Source organism: Argentina silus (assembly GCF_951799395.1).
Source record: "Argentina silus genome assembly, chromosome: 9".
Classification (NCBI taxonomy): Eukaryota; Metazoa; Chordata; class Actinopteri; order Argentiniformes; family Argentinidae; genus Argentina; species Argentina silus.
Window position 1 is genome coordinate 16,052,432 of NC_139663.1, and position 21,478 is coordinate 16,073,909.

General features: G+C 40.7%; 3 protein-coding genes across 3 annotated transcripts; all 3 read right to left on the minus strand.

The window, feature by feature from the left end:
- Nucleotides 1–759: 759 nt before the first annotated feature.
- LOC310809088 (myosin-3-like) lies at nucleotides 760–12,025 on the minus strand (the record flags this gene model as incomplete). Its single annotated transcript, XM_083676240.1, has 38 exons — nucleotides 760–922; nucleotides 1,205–1,300; nucleotides 1,460–1,564; nucleotides 1,649–1,819; nucleotides 1,901–2,026; nucleotides 2,151–2,354; nucleotides 2,662–2,970; nucleotides 3,072–3,196; nucleotides 3,328–3,493; nucleotides 3,606–3,789; nucleotides 4,043–4,239; nucleotides 4,342–4,460; nucleotides 4,546–4,672; nucleotides 4,849–5,238; nucleotides 5,322–5,412; nucleotides 5,534–5,679; nucleotides 5,768–5,944; nucleotides 6,037–6,279; nucleotides 6,557–6,812; nucleotides 6,926–7,062; nucleotides 7,263–7,386; nucleotides 7,478–7,595; nucleotides 7,741–7,828; nucleotides 7,957–8,024; nucleotides 8,128–8,434; nucleotides 8,602–8,772; nucleotides 8,869–9,018; nucleotides 9,109–9,227; nucleotides 9,358–9,496; nucleotides 9,662–9,765; nucleotides 9,948–10,046; nucleotides 10,144–10,207; nucleotides 10,342–10,434; nucleotides 10,540–10,657; nucleotides 10,765–10,792; nucleotides 10,969–11,125; nucleotides 11,309–11,452; nucleotides 11,825–12,025. 38 exons carry the CDS (start codon nucleotides 12,023–12,025, stop codon nucleotides 776–778), a joined length of 5,808 nt encoding a protein of 1,935 aa, XP_083532366.1. The 3' UTR covers nucleotides 760–775.
- A 3,623-nt stretch (nucleotides 12,026–15,648) lies between these two features.
- Nucleotides 15,649–18,488, minus strand: sco1 (synthesis of cytochrome C oxidase 1). The gene is made up of 7 exons (XM_083677994.1): nucleotides 18,290–18,488; nucleotides 18,021–18,119; nucleotides 17,716–17,806; nucleotides 17,270–17,467; nucleotides 17,085–17,177; nucleotides 16,843–16,958; nucleotides 15,649–16,707 (listed from the first exon to the last, which is right to left on the minus strand). Exons 1-7 carry the CDS (start codon nucleotides 18,458–18,460, stop codon nucleotides 16,567–16,569), a joined length of 909 nt encoding a protein of 302 aa, XP_083534120.1. The 5' UTR covers nucleotides 18,461–18,488; the 3' UTR covers nucleotides 15,649–16,566.
- A 403-nt stretch (nucleotides 18,489–18,891) lies between these two features.
- tmem220 (transmembrane protein 220) lies at nucleotides 18,892–20,890 on the minus strand. Its single transcript, XM_083676385.1, has 6 exons — nucleotides 20,697–20,890; nucleotides 20,421–20,450; nucleotides 20,258–20,318; nucleotides 19,909–20,032; nucleotides 19,670–19,729; nucleotides 18,892–19,504 (listed from the first exon to the last, which is right to left on the minus strand). Exons 1-6 carry the CDS (start codon nucleotides 20,808–20,810, stop codon nucleotides 19,372–19,374), a joined length of 522 nt encoding a protein of 173 aa, XP_083532511.1. The 5' UTR covers nucleotides 20,811–20,890; the 3' UTR covers nucleotides 18,892–19,371.
- Between the last annotated feature and the right edge of the window lie 588 nt (nucleotides 20,891–21,478).

The window sequence follows — 21,478 nt, forward strand, 5'->3', positions numbered from 1 at the left end:
AGTATGAACCTAACATGCATGTCAAAGGGGACAACATTTGTGTGGACAATATATGTGTTCTTCACCTATGTGTTTGTGATACATGGGGAAAGAGGTAGAATTCTGCATGAGGGTAGCTAATCTCCTGAATTAAAAAATGCCAGGCATTTTAATCAAATGCCATGGATTATATTTCTCTTCATCTGTCTCACCCAGAATGACGTTTCCTGTCTGCCACAGTCTCTGTCAATTACCCCAACTGTACCACCAGATATCTATTCCTGGAATTGGGCTGTTGAGCTGTCGGTATTCACTCAAACCTTGATCCAGGTCTGTCTCCAGCAGACAATACAGAGTAGCGAGGAGACATTATTTATAGGCACCACAAACTGTGACGAGGTCTATTTCACTTTAATACCACTGCCCATCTCATTTTTGCTATCACGTAATGCACATGTTTTTGGGAAGGAAACTGTTAATTTATCAGGAAATGGACTATAGTGCCTTGACAACAACATTTAACGAGATGAAAATGATAGAGACATGTATGACACAGCATAGTTTTATTTGACTATGTTACATAGTAAATGATACTCTGTCTCAATATAACACCATGTAAATTTTTCTACGTGCAGTACATTTAAGCATCTTTTGTCAAACCATAGCTCAGAGAATCACACAGGTACAGTAGGCTTATAGGCAAGCATGAAGCATTGCAAAAACATAACTAAAACACTGGGTGGTTACAGTAAATCTTTAATTGTAGCACAATCAGCTGAAAGCACCTTGTGTATCTCTATTCCTCTCCCTTGCCACCAACATCACGACTCTTAGCCCTGAATTTGTTCACTTGGGACTCTGCGATGTCTGCCCTCTCCTCAGCCTCCTCCAGCTCGTGTTGCACCTTCCTGGATTTAGTCAAATGAATACTGGTCTGTTCCTCCTGTGGTTCACAAAAAGCACAACGAGATAGATTTGAATAAGAAGAAGGATTTGCAGTTTATAGCTGTACAGTATTCAATGTAATAATGCTTTCTCGATGCATGGTACATTTTTACAGTATAAGGCTTGCAGTAAGTGCACGTGTGTATGTTCACTAATTCGTAGCAATATACTTTAGCAATATATTTTAGCTGATACATAAATGACTGTGTCATCAGCGTACATTTGACAACCTACCTGATTATACTATGAATAGTTGTTGCCAATAACAAGTGTTACTCACCGCCAGCTCACACTGTCGTTTGTAGGCTTTCACTTTCAGCTGCAGCTTGTTGACCAAGTCTTGTAGTCTTGCCACATTCTTCTTCTCCTCCTCATCCTACAAACCCACAGTTGGTAATTACTCGCATGTTTCATTCATGTTTTGATTAATTTCCATTTATGACTTTCTACCAATAAAATGTTTACAGTCCTGGATTGTAACAATTGAACAGTTGTATTTTAGAACATCAGGAACAAGCAACCAAACCTCCCTTACCTGATAAGTGAGCTCTTTGATTTTTCTGTCATATTTTCGCACCCCCTTCATGGCTTCCACGCCACGTTTCTGCTCTGCTTCCAGCTCATTCTCCAGCTCTCTGACCTAGGGAATAATTAAATTATTGCAAGACAGCATCCCAAACAAACACTGTGTGAATAAGAGACACAATGTTCTCTTTATCCTTACCCTATTCTCTAGTTTTTGGAGCTCTTTCTTTCCACCTTTCATGGCTATCTGCTCAGCCTCATCCAGACGCTGTTGCAGGGCCTTGACTGTTACATCCAGGTTCCTCTTCATCCTCTCCAGGTGAGCACAGGTGTCCTGCTCCTTCTTTAGCTCCTCAGCCATCATGGCAGCCTATTGGCAAAAACATAACGTCACTGATTGTGACACCGTTTGAATTTCCATCATGTAGACCAGCACTAAGTTTGGACTTACATCCATAATAGCCTTTTTAGCTTTTTCATCGGCATTTCTTGCTTCTTGCAATGTGTCATCCATCTCAGATTGCAGCTGAGTTACGTCAGACTCCATCTTCTTCTTGGTGCTGATGAGACTAGTGTTCTGTTCAATAGGCAATGAGAGAAGGGAATGTAAAGTATTATATTAAAACCACCAAAATCATGGAGTGAGTTAGGGCATACTTGTCACATTGAGCCAAAGCTTTCCGTTGGCTGTGGTGTCCCACCTGAGAGTGCAGCAGCTGCATCCTCTCACTCACGTCGACCAGCTCTTGCTCGGCCAGTTTACGACACCTCTCAGCCTGCTCCAGTGCTTCCCTAATCTCCTCAATCTCTGCCATTATCAGCGTGTTGCGGCGCTCTACAATGGCCAGCTGCTCCTTTAGGTCCTCCTGCTCATGTAGGGACTCATCCAAGTGAACCTGAGTGTCCTAAAACAGATAGGTCATGGGAATAGATTCAGGGCCTGTAGTCACACTTAAAACTTAGTTATGATGCCTTAATAAACCCTGCATAAGCTAATAATACACTAAATGCTGATATAACAGGTCCTTTGGTCTGGTGCTTTGCCAAGTGATAATGCTAATGACAACCTTTATGACATTCACTTATAAAGGGTTTATGAAACATCTATGAACAGGTAGGCCTTATGCAGGGTTTATTAAGGCTTTATGAGAAATACTTAATATTAGATGCTGGGTAGAGTTGAGGGGTGTTAAGGGGTTAGTCAAAGCTAACCTTGAGTTGGCCTTGCAGGTTTCTGAGCTGCTTGCTTGCTTCAGCTGCTTGGCGATTGGCATGAACCAGCTGAACCTCCATCTCATTCAGGTCCCCTTCCATCTTCTTCTTGACCCTGATGGAATCATTTCTGATGCGGGTCTCGGAGTCTAGAGCATTCTGCAGGATGTCCACAGTCCTCTGGTGGTTCCTCTTGAGCAGGTCTATCTCCTCATCTTTCTCTGCCACTTTTCTGTCCACCTCTGACTTGACCTGGTTCAGCTCGAGTTGAATGTGGAGGATTTTGGCCTCCTCATGTTCCAGGGAGGACTTCAGGAAGATAGGTAAACAGTTGTGGACCATGCTGTCATTGTTTTCATCTCATGAAACAATAAATATGAAGAAATGAACAATATGTATGGAGAACAAACCTCTGCTTCTTCAAGAGCCGTGTGGGTGTCCATCTTGTCTTGTTCAGCTTGTTTTGCTGCCTTCTCCAGTTCATGGAGGGTCTTTGCAGATTGTCCCACTTGCTCAGTGACATCTGTTATCTCCTCTGCAAGTAGATGAAGTCATATGTAAATTATTTGAAACCAACACAATCAATTACAGTAACCGAAACTTGTAATATGTAATATCAATGTTAGGAGATTCCATTTCAACTGTGAAGGCTGATGAGGATCATACGCTGAAGGTTCTTATTCTCTCTTTTCATGTTCTCCAGGTGATCCAGGGCTTCCTCAAAGGAGTTCTTGAGCTTGAATAGCTCTGTGCTCAGACTCCTGGATTCTCTCTGTGAGACCTCCAGCTCAGACTGGCCCTCTTCAAACTTCTGTTTCCACTCTGCAAGAACCTGATGTTAAAAAAGCTCACATGAAAATCAATCCAACCACCTCATGTTGAAATCAATCCATAACAAAGCCTTCAGTCGTTTATCCATCAATTAACTTGTTATGACTGACAACCTTGTCAAAGTTCCTCTGTTTCTTATCCAGGGTAGCATTGGCAGAATTGGATCGTTCTATTTCAACCATGAGGTCCTCCACCTCTGCTTGCAGCCTCTGCTTGGTCTTCTCAAGTGAGGCACACTTTGAGTTCACAACCTCCGTCTGCTCTTCAGAATCCTGGAGGCGCTGAGCAAGCTTTTTCCTTTAAATCAACAAGGAATGGAGTATGTTACTGGGGAATACATGATGCACCCTCAGTGCACTTTTGTGTCATTATAATAAGGCATATAGTGGTAAAAGGGTGGGTAAACCCTGAACACTATGGATATAGGTGGGTAAACCCTATTGCAAATAACACTGACCTCGCCGAAAAGGTCGGTAAACCCTATTCACCAAAATAAAAAGTTCACTCCACTACATCACTTATTATAATGGTTAGATGTTATGGTTCTTACTTAGCCTCCTCAAGCTCCTCAGTGCGCTGGATGGCATCAGTCTCATATTTAGTTCTCCACTGAGCCACCTCACTGCTGGCCTTGGACATACTGCGTTGCAGCTCAGCCTTGGCCTCCTGCTCCTCCTCATATTGCTCCCGGAGGAGGTCACAGTCATGGCGGGCTGATTGCAAACCATGAGCCAGGGCATTCTTAGCCTAAAGCCAGTGAATAATGCAATGACAAAATGTTTGCTTTCATCATAATGGTGACATTTTGATTACTGTACATAACTTGTAATTGTCAGGAGCTTGACAAACCTTAACTTCCTCCTCCAAAAGTCTCTTCAGCTCTTCAATTTGTTGACTGCACACTAATTTTACTCTGTTCAACTGGGAAACAGCAGTTTCCTTCTCTTCAAGCTGGCGTGTGAGCTCACCTATTTTGGATGTAAAAGGAACAGACTGGTCACAGTTATCAAACTGTATCAGTCCCTGCTGCCCCTTCATTGACTAAGACCTTACCGTTTTCTGTTTGCAGGCGAGAGTTTAAGCCAACATAATCAGTTAGAGACTTCTGGGCCTCATCTGCCTTGGTCTTGTACTCATGACTTTGGTCTTCAATACTTCTGTACAGTTTCTCAACATTAGCCTGTAAACATGAAAAAAACACAATGTTCTACTAGTATGCAAACTGTCAACATGTTTAAAGTATATCCATTCAAAGTAAAAACATATTCTCAACACAAAATCATACAGTATATATAAATGGTGAGAAATAATTGTTAAAGGTATGCATAGAATTGTTGCCAATTACAAGCCCCTTACCTTGCTTTTTAGAACACTCTCCACGTTGCTTGCCAAGTCATCGATTTCCATCTTGTATTCACTCTTCTCCTTCTCCAGTTTCTGCTTGACTCTTTGAAGGTTATCGATTTGTTCCCCCAGCTCAGCCACACTATCGGCTTGCTTCTTGCGGAGAGCGGCAGCGATGGACTCATGCTGCAGGGTGGACTCTTCAAGATCATGACGCAGCCTCTGGAACTCAGCATCACGCTTCTTATTCATCTCAATCTGAGAAGCAGTGGCTCCACCAGCCTCCTCCAACCTCTCACTGATCTCATCAAGTTCCCTGGTGAGATCAGCTCTTTGCTTCTCTACTTTGGCCCGAGCAGAGCGGTCAGCCTCGATTTCTTCCTCAAGTTCCTCAATGCGGGCCTATATGGTAAATTTGATTGCACAATATGAGGATTACGGCAGAAAATACATTTTATATTGATGTATATGCATAAACCACATACCTGAAGCTCCTTTATTTTCTTTTGAAGCTGAGCACTTAGTACTTGCTCATCCTCGATTTTACCTTGCAGGTGACTGAACTCAAAATCCTTCCTGTAAGGAAAGTTGAAATTGTGAAATTGCATTGATTTGTGCTGTTCCACTTCCACACACATTTTCTCTTCAATATTAAAATGTAAATCTCTGATGTAAACTCTCTGTACAGCTGAGTTACTTTTTCCATTTTTCATCCATTTGTTGCCTTTCATTCTCCAGGTCCATTATGTTTTCCTGGGACAGCTTGAGATCTCCTTCAAGTTTTCTTTTCGATCTTTCAAAATCCGCACGCACCTTCTTCTCTTGTTCTAGAGACCCCTCAAGCTGAAAGGAGACCATATAATCCACATCATCATGGGAAATATATCACCCTCTTATAGTGTAGACATATGATCTTATTGGAGACACTTACATCATCAACCTGTTGCTCAAGCTTGACTTTGGTCTTTGTCAAAGTGTTGACTTTATCCTCCTCTGCCTGAAGATCATCCAGTGTCTGCTGATGAACCTCTTGCAAGGCCTTCATATCCTTTGAAGACTTCAGTAGGTTTTCTTCAAGAGAAGACAACTCCTCTGTCAAATTCTTTACCTGTGTTAGAAAATATCAAATTATCAAATATGCCCTAATATGAAAATATGAGATTTACAAGCTTGGAGGATGTCCTTTTGAGATACTCTCACCTTATTTTCTGTGGCATGTTTTTCCTTCTCAACCTTGACAATAGTGAGCTCCAGGTCATCTATATCCCTTTTGAGCTCTGAGCATTCATCCTCAAGTTTCCTCTTTCTGGCAGTGATGTCGGCATTCATCTCCTCTTCCTCATCAATCCTCTCAGAGAACTCCTTTACTTTTGACTCTAGGTGGATCTTACTCTTGATCAAACCTTCACATCTCTCCTCCGCATCAGAGAGGTTTTCTCTCTCCTGTTAAAACAAGAACAGAGCATAGCTTTAACAAAGGAAATGACATGACAGTGCCCCACCACTCTGGGTTTCATAAAAGTTCACACTCTGGGTTTCATAAAAGTTTGGGTATTCTTGACATGTTACATAATTACCCCTATCTTGTAAATTGTTTATCATGCATTGATACATATATAAGGACATAACCATGATATTCCAGCTGCAAACACACTATCTATAGTATCACATATAAACCATAACCAAATGTTCACCATCCCTATGTTGACAAAACACCCACTGCTTGAATTTGAAGGTAGAGGTCATTCTTTTCTTGAACAAGGACCACCATTTTCTCCTCCAGCTCCTTCCTTCTGGCCTCTGACTTTGCAAACTCATCCTTGATCCTTGAAAACTCCTCTTTCATGGTCTGCATCTCCTTTTCAGCCTCTGCGCTTCGCAATAGAGGCTTTATCTTAAAGAAGAGCCTCATCCATGGCCAGTTCTTCACATTCATGAATGAGCGGATGTTATATTGGATGATGAAAATGGATTCCCTATATAATTGCAAAAGAAATCACATCATTTATATACTCAGTACATTAGTTCATTGGACCTAAAATTAAAGTACTGTCAGCATCCTTTAATTGCAGAAATACATTTTATAGACCTTTTCTTTGACATCTCCTTGAACCTCTGCCTGGTGACATAACCCCTTGAGACAGCTTGGATACGAGTCATCAGCACTGCCAAGCGCTCATCTCTCATCTCCTCCAGAAGACCTAACAGACCAGCTTTGAAGAACACCTAAAACATGTAAAATCATAAACACAATAACATTGATATTTGGACTTGTCTTTACACCATGTGCTAGGTGAGTGAAAGTTGTCAACTAGTATTATAGTACAGACCACTATTTGTATCACTCCAGTCTCTCAATTACTACTATTAGAAGATATAAATCCCTGTTTAGGAAAGTTTATCAGAAAAGTACACCCTCACAGAACCTTAGTGTATCCAAATTTGTACTGGGCATGGTCCACATCGATGGAGGTCAGTAGTTTCTCAGATGCCTTTTTGCTATCGATAAATTGCCGTTCAGGGATTGCGCTGGCATTCAGGATTCTGTATCTGTTGAGGAAGCAGTACACAATTTTAACCTTCCTCTCATGTTTGTTAAATAGGCTTCCTTAGAGGTAACAGAGACCAATGAATGAATTACCTTTGCTTGAAATCTCCATACAGAATTCTGCTTGGGAAACCCTTCCTACAGATCCTGATACCCTCCAGCACACCATTACAGCGCAGCTGGTGCAGGACAAGATGGTGGTCCATGGCCCCTACACAAACATTATTACTGTATCCTCAATGTACTGAAAGTCACTTTGGATAAAAGTGTCAGATAAATGGCATATATTCTGTCAGAGAACATTCAGATAGAAAAAAAAACATTTTATTATATTAACCAGAAACTCTTCCTCTTACCAGGTGTTTTAGTCTCATTTGGGATAATGCATCTCACAAAATGGGGATGTGTGGACCTCAGGTTAGACATCAGCTTGTTGAGATTTTCCTGAAATATATAGTGACCATGTAAAACAATGCTCCCTGAACTGTGATCATTCAAGTGGTTTAGTGAACTCAATAAGGTCTTTACACATACAGTGGCATACATTCACAAGTGGGGAGAAACTGTTTTACCCTGAAAAGTGCAGAGACAGTCTGGAAAGAGGACGCTTTCTTCTTTGCAGCTTTCTTGCTTACATCAGCTACAGAAAGAGAATGATTTGAATACATATGTACATACAATACATACATATTTCTTTTCAAGATACTTTTGATTAATGTCCAACTATGCTGATGTAGACTCACCATCAACTGAGGCATAAGTGGCAAACAGTGAAGACAGTAGCTTCAGTGCAGCTTTTTGGTACAGCTGAACTACAGTGTCATTCAACGGGTCCTTGTTTTTCTCCAGCCAGCCACCAATGTTGTAGTCAACAGTGCCAGCATAGTGCACCAGGGAGAAGTGTGCCTCTGTCTTGAATTTGGTAGGCTTGGACTTCTGGAAGTTGCTGTTTTTTCCAAGATGCTGGTCATATAGTTTGTTCTTGAACGAGCTGTCTGTTGCCTTTGGAAACATGCACTCTTCTTCAAGGATGGAGAAAATACCCATTGGCTGTGGATGAATGATATTGTGTTTATCAAATGAATGTACACAATTGTAATGTTCTGCATTCACTTTTACTTCATCACTATCAATAAATGTATGTTTTTAAACCATGTCCTGAATGTGTCATCTCTATGTGGTATACTCAAACAGCTATGCTGAAAATGTGACAGTACCTTCTCAATAAGCTCAATGCAGGCAGCCAAGTCCATACCGAAGTCAATGAACTCCCATTCAATTCCTTCCTTTTTATATTCCTCTTGCTCCAACACAAACATGTGGTGATTGAAAAACTGTTGCAGTTTCTCGTTAGTGAAGTTGATGCACAGCTGTTCCAGGCTGTTCATCTGTTTTACAAAATATAATGTATTAACAGTAACATTTATATATTTGATTACATTTTGGGACACATACTGTATGTTTTAAATGAGGGGTCCACACACCTCAAAGATCTCAAACCCAGCTATGTCTAGAACACCAATAAAATGCTGCCTGGGCAGTTTGGTGTCTAGCTGCTGATTTATCCTGGTCACCATCCACATGAACAGTTTCTCATACACTGCCTTAGACAGGGCACCCATTGAGTTGTTCACCTATAATGAGACAGGACACATGTCATTAGAATTGGTGAGGTTTGAGTATATGTGTTCCTCATGTTTGTGCACACTATAATGTAGTAATACCTGTTGAACTGTCTGTCCTTTGGTGACATACTCATTCCCAACCTTCACTCTGGGATAGCAGACAGCTTTCAGTAAGTCAGCGGAGTTCATGCCCATGAGGTATGCGACTTTGTCTGCCACTAATGGATAAATGCACAACATACAATACTGATCAATATTCGCACTGTGGATATCTAATGTATGATATATAACATCTCAGGAGATGTTCAGCTAGATGTTCATTAAACATGAAAATGGGAGACATCTCACCCTCTGTGCCGTCAGGCTCTGCCTGCTCCTCACGCTGCTTCTGTTTGAACTTCATGTTCCCATGATGCATCACAGCACCAGTCAGCTTGTATATCCCAACTTTTTCCTCTGCGTTAAAGCCGAGGATATCAATAGCACTCTATTGGGACAGGAACAGAGTCAAATGTTTTGCTAAATCTAAATAATTTCTTCAATTTCTAAGATGATTTGAAAATCTATCCATTCCTAAGTGACTTCAGAGATATGTAAAAGTCCCACGCCCACGCTGAAGTTCTGAAGAAGATACAAAAATAGATCTGCTCACATCTGTAGCCATAAGTTCCTCCGTGTCATCTATGCTTTGCACAGTTATTTCCCCATGGCTGATGAAAGGGTAGTCATATGGATTGGAGGTGATCAGCAACATCTCTGAGAAACATGAAGAGAAGATGAGAAGATATCTATATTTAATGTAGGTTCAGTGGGTGTGAGGCTGAGCTTAATACCTCCATTTTCTCAAGTTAATGTTTTGCAAGTATTTCAGATGAATTCTGAAATAAATTAAATAAATTACATAAATGTACCTGCAGAATTACAATTACTGCACTTACCAATCAACTCAGGCTTCTTATTGGACATGATCTGGTAGAAGATGTGGTAGCTCCTCTCTGCAAGGAGCTGGAATGTTACCCTGGATTTTTCCAGAAGGTCTAAAAAAGAAAACCATTAATATCAAAGGAAGTCTTGCTCCGGTCCTAAGCAGTGCTTGGAATTAACTTGACCTTGAAAGAAGATAAGCACACTTACAAGTTTCAATATCAGCAGAGGCAAGCTTCCCCTTTGTTCCAAAGTGGATACGGATGAATTTGCCCTGCAATTATTACATTGATTTAAATGAATTACATTTCAGCAGATAAGAAAGGCTACTTGAATGCATTTCCTACTTTAATAAACAGTATAACCTAATAATAAACATATGTTGCAGTGTGGATCAAATCTACTTACAAAGCGAGAGGAGTTGTCATTCCTCACAGTCTTGGCATTCCCGAAAGCCTCCAGGAGAGGGTTAGCCTGAATGATTTGATCCTCTAAGGTTCCCTTTAAGAATAAAAGTTCTAAAGTATAACTAGGCTATAACCACTTCCTTCCTTTGATTTAATCAAATTCTACATATTGTTGTAATATTTGATGGATTTATCAAACCTTATTTTTTCCAGGGGGATGCTCCTTCTTCTTGCTTAAGTCTCCAAGGGACGCAATTGTTGCAAAGTATTGGATGACACGTTTTGTGTTTACAGTCTTCCCGGCACCAGATTCTCCACTGTCAAATTTCACATGAAATTAAACAGTGCACAAATGAACAGAGTAATGTAAACTTCATAGTCAAATGAAGAGAGCACAAGATACAGCACATGAAACAGTACATACGTGATCAGGATGGACTGGTTTTCACGATCTGTTGAAAGTTACAAACAAAATGTGATTACATCTTCAACCACACACACACACACAAGTGTGCATTTCACAATATATTATACCATTTCTCAGAGGACGAAATAACATTTGAAGAGAAGAGTACAGTGTGATCACTTGTTATTACAATATCATGACAAATGGCAAATCGGATGATACCTGTGAGCATGAACTGGTAGGCATTGTCAGCGATGGAGAAAATGTGTGGTGGGACCTCCTGGCGCTTCTTGCCCCGGTACCCTGGCACCACCTCCGGGTTATAGACAGGGAGCCATTTATATGGGTTCACAGTCACACAGAACAGCCCGGAGTAGGTCTACATTTGGGCAAAAAAAAGCTCTTAGTTCCAGGATATAGACTTTTCATTGACTTGAGCAACTGCCAATTGAAATACTTGTGTTTGATAGAGAATGTGTAAGTGACATTCATGAGGCATTAGCTCTGCGGCTGATGAAATGTACAGTATAGAGGATACAATCTGATGAGCGTTGCTGCTTACGTAGATCATCCAGGCTGCATATCGTTCCTTAAGGTTGAATAGCACGGCCGGCTCATGGAGATGGGTCAACATGGCCATGTCCTCAATCTTGTCAAATTTAGGAGGGTTCATGGGCCGAATGTCATCTGGTTTCACTGTGACAACCTACAACATTGTCAAATAAATGTAATCACTGCTCTAACTCATTGAGAGGTAAAGTAATGAGGATAATAGAGTGTTAACATGGTGTCAGTTAGGGGAAGCTAGTCTCCATCCTACATCACAATAGGATCAGTAGTAAAAGTACAGAATACAAAGATAAATTCCACAGTGGAACAATGCACAATGTGTCCCCCATCAAAAAAGGATACGATTCCTTTTTTCCAACTGAATGAAATGACATTCTTACCTTACCATGAGGCTACACTCAGATACTGTACCTAAGCTTTTAGAAAAGTGCAGTACATCAGAGATTGTAGAGTGAGCCAGATTGTGAAATGTTCTGGATGAATGGAGGAGAATGTGAAAGGCACTCACCCTTCCATCCTCCGTCTCCACGGTGACCTTGGAGCTGTCCTGGCTCTTGATTTTCCCTTTCACATACTCCGACTTTGGGTCGGTCACAAAGCAGGCCGCTTTGGCATCAAACTGCTGGTTCTGTGCTGCAATCCTCTCTCGCTCTGATTTGCGAAGGTATAGGGCAGCCACCCCAAATATTTCCATCTCGGCATCACTCATTTTTCTAAAGCTGTGGGGACATTATATTCCACATGTTTTAGGTTTTTCAATGAAACCAGAGAAATAACAGCAATCTATACAGCATGAATCCTGTAGAAGATCCATGGAAAGGCGTAATGCTTACCTGGGGGTTGCAACTATAGCAAGAAAAAGTACAATCACCACAAGTTTAAAAAAAAGGTTTCCGAGACTGTATGGATGCTATTGCTCAATCTCTATTGTTGTTCATTGTTTACTGTCTCAACAGTTTGCCACAGGCATACCTCCAGTGCCTCTCTGCCATCGTACTAACAAGACTAACAGCTTTTATAAGGGAAGGCTGTGCTTTTTTTCACTCTTGCTTGACTGCTTCTCTATATTTGGATAGAGATCAAATCTGGCTCAAATGCCACCTCGGAAAAATCAAGTATGTCCATTTTGTATTTTCAACTGTCTATCTATAGCTGTATTGTGTCACCTTTACATGTTTTCAATTGTAATCTTCCAGCCTGTCCATTAAAAAGCAATGATGGTTAAAGACGGCAGATTACAGGGCTTTGGGTCCTGACACGACAGGCCTCATTTTCTGGGATCAGGGAAGATTAGGTATGTTAAGGCATTGCTGAAATTCTGGCATAGGCTGTCTGGGATCAGGGTCCATTAGGGCTCTCTGTTGGGGTTTGGTCTGAACACAGGCTGGGGGTGACAGACAGCAGTTAAAGCATTCCATTGTGTCTGCTGTGTGTCCTGTTGGAATTCAATTACCTGAATGATCTTTTAATTTTTGTTTCAAAACGAGTGAGCCAAATAGGCCATGTCAAATTGTGATTACATATGTGTGTGAATGTATACCCCCCCCACCCCCCCCAAAAAAAAAAACACATTTAACTAGGGCATGATACCCTAAAAAGACAATATGTCATCCCCAGTAGAGTAGTCATGATGTAAGTCGACGGTAATTACATGCTGTTAGTGTTATCTACAGTGTATCCAAACTCTAAGAACTCTAGCTCTATGGCAGCCATAAAAAAACACCCTCAAGCCTCTTGTGCAGTACAATAATCACCTTTTAGTGAGATACGTATATGTGTTATATGGAGTTATGTGTTCTATTGAGTACACAAAATGACTTTATAGATGGCCTGAAAACATCCCATACACAAAGGGACACCATGCTTCACCATGGTTCCCAAGCATCCAGGCCTCTGTTTATGCATGCTCGAGAGAGCATTCCAAATAACGGGGTTACCAATGAATCCAAAAAAGCCCTCCAGATCCATCCACAATCCTTTGAGTGGATTTCTTTTAATATGCCTCAACCATCATTTGCCCAAGTCAATATAGCACAAGCATGTGTTTCAAGGGTACCACATGTCGCTCCCATGTGATGTCTGCACCAATTCAGAGCTTTGTTAAGGGCATATACTAGGTTGGTTAGGTTGAATAAGTCGTCCACTTCATCTACAGTATATCGGTGCCATTCCAATAGTTTAATGGTTAACAATATATCCATAATGCACTTACGGAGTTACAGAGTTGCAATTGGTGAAAATTTTTCTCCTGTTTCCTGATTCATTTTCATTCAAGTCCTTGTTTTCCAATTAAAAAGGTAAATTAATATTTCACGAGATGAGAACATCATATACTCTCATGCCATTTGCTAAGATAGTGATTAGATCCTGTATGACCCCTCTTATTATCAGTGTTCAGTGGAGATGTTGTTGATACACCGCAGTGCACTGTATTTCTGTAGTCATGCACTCCCTCGGGCAAGCCGATAACACCATGTCAGTGCGGGGATCAAACTGACTGGCACAAGAGTGCTGTGTTCATAATCATTATTCTCCACATCCAGCTCTCCCAGCCATGGGATGCCTTTCACAAAGAGGACGCAGGTGCTTGGCAGCCAGCAACAGTGAACCACAACAAGTGTCAACTCAATAACAACACAGACAGCGGTCGACAAAACAGTGACAGTTGACAGCAGAAAAGCAATGCCTGCATGATCTCTCATAAGCATTGGTGGTAGGCTCTGAATCTAAAAAAAACAAACATCTAAATTGATTTTGAAATATGTTTATACTGTATCTGATCCAAAAGCTCTGGGGAGAGTGTATCAAGCAATTATACAAACTGCTGTCGATAATCAAAAGCTCATGTCTATAACCTGTGGGTCAGGTGTCCCCCTATTTGAATCATACATTGAATTAGAGACAAGAATGAGAGTGTATGAGGCCTGCATCATTTCCCCATGAGTTACAAATTCCCTCAGCTATTGACCAGTTCAGCTACACACAAGTTGGGAGTAGCTCCTTCAGACTTAGATATGTGTGATCCGATCCTATTATCAAACAAACTGTAAAATGCTGGATGAAAGTGTGAAGTGACTCCAAGGCATAAGAAAGGTATCAGTATAATTATATTCTGTTTGGACCATTCATCCCCATTAACTATAACACAAACTGGCACTGCATTACAGCACCCTAATTGGTGTTGATTTAATAGCCCCTAAATCTTATTTGAAGGGCTGGCGACAGCTGTGGATTTAATTGGTCATGGTCAGGCACGCTACAACTGGCTTGACCAGGAGAGGGCTTATGCTGACCTCTTCTGTCATGTCACACACAGTAGAGTGTGTGCAAGGAAGACTGTGTCAAGGACATTGTGAGACACGATGTGTGAATTTAGGGTCACAGTACCAATGAGAGAAGATGCAAGGAGAAAATCCCTGTTGGCTGGTTGTGTCTGAGGGAGACGGATGCCTACCCCTGGTGGAAAATAGATCTGAGGATGGGTGCATCTGCCCAGGATTAGGGGGTCAACGGGCAGTAGACAGGGCCAACCCCAGAATAAAGCTGCTGCTAACCACTCATCGTCTAAGAGGACAGACCATATCAGGAGCACTGTCTCTATCTGAAAGGACAGGGACCGCTAATAACACACTCCATTCTCCACGGCCGATGTGTGAATTGATTTTTCAAGCCAAAGAGGCAAACGGGCAGGTATATAATATTAGATATAATATAATATATATATATATATATATTAGATATAATATTCCCGAGAGGGGCAATCATTTGGGTGACTCATTTAATACACAAGTTATTAAATTATTATAAGTGAGTGAGTGCATTTGTGAACATCAGATATACACTGTTACATTGACAACGGTGATGCCTTCTAATCTAGAGTGTTTCTCTCCAGTCACCAGGAACCACCAACCTTCCAGGGATGAGTGGGGTGCTTTGCCGAGGATTGTGCCAACTGCTGTGTTTTCACTAGTAATCCTATTTCCAAGGGGGAACACAACAGGTGTGCTGGCACCATAGACAGTCAGCAGCTCAGCTTAGTCTTCAGTTAGATATGCATAAGCATATATTGATAAGGATATCTTGGTCACAGCTATACATATAATAAATACATGATACATATATATATACGTAATATATAATAAAAATACACTACTCTACTCCTGACTATTCAAATGACACCAAATGTAATTTGATAAGATCAAGAGAATTCACCCCCACCTTTTCCCCACTAAGAACGTGCTGTGTATGATATTGTGGAGTGAATACCTGACAAGCATCTGTATGATCTGTGGATAAATAATGAACAGGCATCAAGAGTTGCAACAAGTTCAAGTTTAGTAAATTAAACAAACTTTTGTACATTTACTTGAAATCTGATTTTGATTTTGGTTGAAAAAAATCATATTACAACATAGTTATTACAGTGCATAATTGTTTTGGGTAAAACTGATAGGAGGTCAACAGTTTTTTGAGTGTAAATTATAAGTAAAACATAAGGTGTCCACCATGGTAAATACTGGGAACCATCAGTGTTGTTTTCCAGGAAGTAGGTCTACTTTCCCTCCACTAATATACTTTAAAGGTGCAATCTGTAATTCAAATAATGACAAAGCAAACTTTTTTGGTGAACAGCTGAGGGATGGGGCTGGGGAAATGTAACCACACTAAATTTCATTGACAGAGCTATGGATGCAAGGACTGACCATCCATGAGGTCAAAATGATAGATTTAACCATGTTGTTTACAATGCAATGGACAATGGAGTACAACAAGCTTATATTTTGGGTTCTGATGGGGCAAGACAGTGCTCAGTGATATTCTTCAAGAATCAATGGCTATACAAAACTGATGTCCCAATTACAGACTGGCCCTTTAACAAAGTTACATTTGTTGAATTGTATGATATTGAATAATTTCAAATGAACTTTAATACTCTATAATGGATGTTGAATTTCACAATGATTCAAATAAATGGGCAAAACGAAGACCACAGGCATCATCCATACCCATTTTCTAGCAAAGATATGATATCAGAGACCATGTGGGAATGTAAAGTCAGACATATGAATTCAATGAATATTTGTTGTACAAATCATGTCATTGACATAACATGGCAGTGTTCACTCCTGCTGGGCCAGACGCTGCCTAGAAGTCCCTGAAGGCTGAGCGTTACACAACAGGTGCTCCCAAGCAGGCAGTGCACTTGATCACTTTTCCTTCATCACAGGGTCTAGGGCACAGGGCAGCCTCTTACTTCCCAGCAGTCTTCCTGTACTTCCTCATGTGTGACGCAATGGAAGCGGTGATCTCAGTGCTCTTCTTGTTCTGTCCAAAATACTCCACAAATTCTCCATCAGGACCAACCAGGTACATGATGATTGTGTGGTCGACCTGTAAATAAAAATAATTAACAAACAGATTAAATTTAGACGTGAATAGTGTTTGAGCCGGAAAGAGTGGGTCATATCTACATGTAGTATCCTATGAGAGTACTGCTAAAGAGGACAGGTGTAGGTGAAAACTCACAATGTAGTCGTTATCTTCATCCTTTGGCCCTTGGCTGTAGTACACTCTGTAGGCTCGGGACACCTGTTCAATTTGGGCCAACGCCCCGGTCATGCCAATCAGCTTAGGAGAGAACTCTGGGGATGGGGAATAGTCTTCATGTTAGCTTCACCTAGGTAGAGCTTACATGAAATCAATAACCCATTTACCTAGAATTAGAAGTAAAAGTAAGCAGATACAGCTAAGCATTCGGTTGTGTTTACCTTTCACGTATGCCGACATGGCCTCTACTGTGTCCCTGTCAGGATCAATAGTGATGAGGATGGGGGTCAAGTTGGGAAGAGACTGTATTCCGTCTGTGAAAGACATGGAAACACATGGCATCAAACATGACACACCTTCAGTACATAATAAGCCTTAATATATTTCATATGTTTGAGATATTCACCTATTTCATCCACAACCTCAACCATTTTCTCAATTTCATCAGGACAGATGTCTGGGCAGTGTGTGAAACCGAAGTAGATCAGGACCCACTGGCCGAAGAAGTCCTCACTTTTAGAGGGTTTATTATTGTGATCCACAAGGGAGAATGGGCCTCCAAGTGCTGCTTTCCCGATTGACTTTGTCCTCTCTCTTTCTATCACTGCGGTGCACAAAAAAGTAAGAAAAAAAAAGCAGTGAATATATGAAATAAAGCCTTTCTCATTCTTGTCTCTAATTCAAGATATGATTCAAATAGGGGGCCAACCAGCCCACGTTATAGACATGTGCTTCTGATTATCTACCACAATCTGCATCTTTAGACTACTGATAGAAACTGCTTATCTCCTCGTATACTATTTGGATCATGTACAATGTGTGTGAGTACACTGAGGGGTTAAATGCACTCACATTCTTCTTTTTCCTTTTTGAAGTATTTCATTCCCGCAAGGAGGGTACCACCCAGTGCAAATGTTATTGCTAAAGATTTCCAGGTCACTGGCTGTGGAAAAGAGATATGGATGAAGATGGTGAGAGCAAGCCAACATCATTGTTTCAAGTTACCGTATGTGCTTGTTGTAGAAAAGGGAACATCATAACACACTTGTCATTGCAACAGGAAAAGCAAAAAGGTTAATAAAATGCATGGTTTTATTTGTTTTATAAGGTGTGTCCTGTTACTCTGCCTGATTTGCCATATGTAAACAGAAACATACCCCTGTCTTTTTCGATTTATCACCAGAAGAGGGCGGTGGAGGCAAAGACGAAAATGATCTTGAGCTGTGAAACGGTGACCATCGTGATATCGGTTTCACCTGGAGAAGGGTGCACAAGAGACATTTGTCACGGGAGACATACAAGTGATACTATCCATCCATTGTAAATGACTCAGCCATTCCACGGGCGCAACAACAAATAAAGCTATTTCACCCTAGAGTGATATACCACTGTTTTACCCCAGTCTGAATCCAAACCATTGACCTACCAGCCTATGGAATCCCCGTGTGGAGAGGTCTGTGTATACAGACCCAGTTGTTGCTGATAAAGCGTTATGAGTAAAGCTGTAGATCTTTTGAGAGCTGACACCTTTGAAAGACACGACACCATTAAATAATCGACATCGCAAAGCTTGATATGATATAAGGTTCACTGCCATGATGCTCAGCTATTTGGTCAATAACTCAATGCGGAAGTAGCGGCAAGAGTTTACACAACGTGAATTGTGAAGTTAAAATGTGCATACAAATGCCGGATCCTGGATCAGTATACTCGGATACACCAAGGCTAATTGACTCGATGGATCGCGATCAGAGCATGTTCTGGGACCTGCTGGGGAACACAACTGTCATTCCTGCTGAAACCGGATATTAGGTAGCCAACCGATGACTTCTTTGTGGGTTGCCAGTTCAGGGCACAATATGGGCACTTCTGCCATCTAGAGTGATAGAATTAATATGTGCTGATGTCCCTGCTCTCTCTGTGCTCTACCCCTTTGCTCAGAAAAATAATGTAATTTATTATTATTATGCAGAAAGAAACAGGCAAATTCATCATTGAAACCATAGACACTTTTTATATTGCTGTATTTTAAAGAAATTCAGCCAGTTCAGATAACATACATATGCCATTCAAGTGAAATAGGAAAGGAATGATGCAAATGCATAATTGTATTAACCAGTATTATTGCGTCTAAAAAGTATATCGAGAAAGATTGAGAAAGACAGAATGCCACTGTCGCCACAAACTACAAGTGTTTCTCAAAAGTGATTTGTATACAGTAATCAATTAACATTCTTATTTGTGAAATCTAATCACTTCAGCACAATCATTTTGGATTTAGTGTAAAAAAAAAACTCCCCTGCATAACCAAAATGTGCTGTTGTTTTTTACAATGTGCATGCATCTCAATGTCAATGCTGGACCAGTGTGCTTTTCTTTTCTAAATCTGACAATGGTGGAATTGCAGTAAGCCGCCTGTAACCTCTTGAAAATGTTCAATACTGTGCATGTTTTGCTCACTTGTAACTGGACTAGCTTAGGAAACCCTCATACTGTAGGAACGGATATCTAAAGTGCAGTTTGACAGTGGGAGGGCCAGCTGGCCCTCAGCTCCTTGTTGATGTAGTAGTACAGCCAAGCCACAATGGGGAACACTGTGATGGCAACAGCAGTGGACAGTCGGAGAACCCCAATATCACTCCTAAGGTAGAAAGGGGTCATGGATAAGCTGATGTCTAAGTTTGAAGACATTAAGCAGATGTGCTACTGAGGAACAATAAAATTGATGCATCCTAGACTGAGGATTGCATTTAATTGAGGTAGATCAATGTCGAATCGAATGTTTAGATTAGAGGAAAGTCCTTACCTTCCAGAGTGTCGACACAGGATAAGCCAGACAACAATCAACATGAGGCCAGAGAATTCCCTGGGGGTACAGAGAAACAAGTGTGATAAAAAATAAATAGATCAACTGAAACGATGATGATGGACATTAGTTACTAATATACTCTAGGTTTTATACTTTAACTTGCTGTTATGAGTCAGATCCCAAGTTATAATTTCGTGCAACGCTGAATCGAAACAGAAAACGTATGTAATGACTACCTTCCCTCCTCTTGCTGGAAGACATTTGTAATGCGTTCTTTATACAGAGTCCACCCCAACATGGTGATAAAGGCAGTAGAAATAAGCACGTGAAGATCAGCAACCCTCCTCCAAAGTAATGTCTCTGAAAAACAATAGTACCTTCAATTTAAACACTGGTAATAGTTCAGGGCAGGCCCTATATAAAAGGTCAACTGCACTGTCATAATATAGCCACACGATGACACTATCAACCCTAAATATATACATGAGCAAGCAACAAGTATTGGATTTGTAAAATGTAATTTACAATGACCATGCTGGTCAAATTGCATTGATAGATAAACATGCATTTATTCCTATACTGTACCTGTAAATTGTGGTTGAATGCCAATACTTAAACACAAACTTGCTGGAATACCATAGCCAACCTGCAAATAGACAATAGCAGATGTCGCTTAAGCGTAGGCATAATCGTCAAAAGAGAAATGTTTGTTTTCACAAGTAAAACGTGTTGAAAGTGTGTACTCTACCATCCATAGCCCTGCGTCAGGATCGTTGATCTAAGACAATAAAGAAAGTGATTATTTTAGATGAACACTAGCGGAAACCTGATCAGGATATTCAGTTGGACTTGTAGAAGGCAGCCATGCCCACTCATTATTGACATTGTCACTCTACTAAACCCTTGTTGAGCTGTCAAAGGGCTTAAACAATACGCCACAGGCAAATACTTTTAGATATCTCTCAGATGCAGATACAACGTATCAACATTACAATGACCCGATGTGATAGGGGAGGCAACTTGCCTGCACATAGGTTGCTAAAGCGAAGAACAATGCCATGGAGAAATTGCAAACTCTCCAAATAATCCGAGAACGCTGAGTTTTGGTGGTCTCATCTTCACGTTCGGCCATTGTCATTCTTTTAGTGAGCTCTACGCTGCAAGTTTCTCATGATCAGCAGACTTTTTACTCTCCTTGAACGTTGAACCTGGGCTACGTCCCCATTCTCACACAGGAAAACGAGAGTACACGCAGGATTTATTTTGTAGGAAGAGGCGTGAGGATCTGTTCATTTCAAGTTCAAGTTTATACATTTGTTCGTGTTAATTTGTTTGGGATACGAAGTTTCGTCAAGATGAAATAGCTGTATGTTTTATTTTGACAATAATTGCAAACCCAAGTTGATTTACAAAGGAAAAATGATCTAAGATCTAAGAAAAAAATGACTGCACCAACCCTCCCCATCCCGCTTCACAGCCTTGCTTGACAAAATGTATATGTATTCAGTTTTTAATAAAACCCTTTTTTTCATTTTTTTTTTCATTTTGAAATGTATTGTATAATGCTATTTGTGAATTGTTCCATAATTTGTCTTGTATTTTGTTCATTGCAATATTAACAAAAACAACCTTGCTTTGCCATTTCTAACACATTCATGCACACTGCTACTTTGTTATTGGAAAAGCAGAAATCATCTTCCATATTTTTATGACACACAATCTGAGAACCAAACTAAAACTCGCTGTCAGCAGCGTCGTGGCGGAAGCTGTGGGTGTTCACATTTGCAAGTGACATTTGGTCAGCTG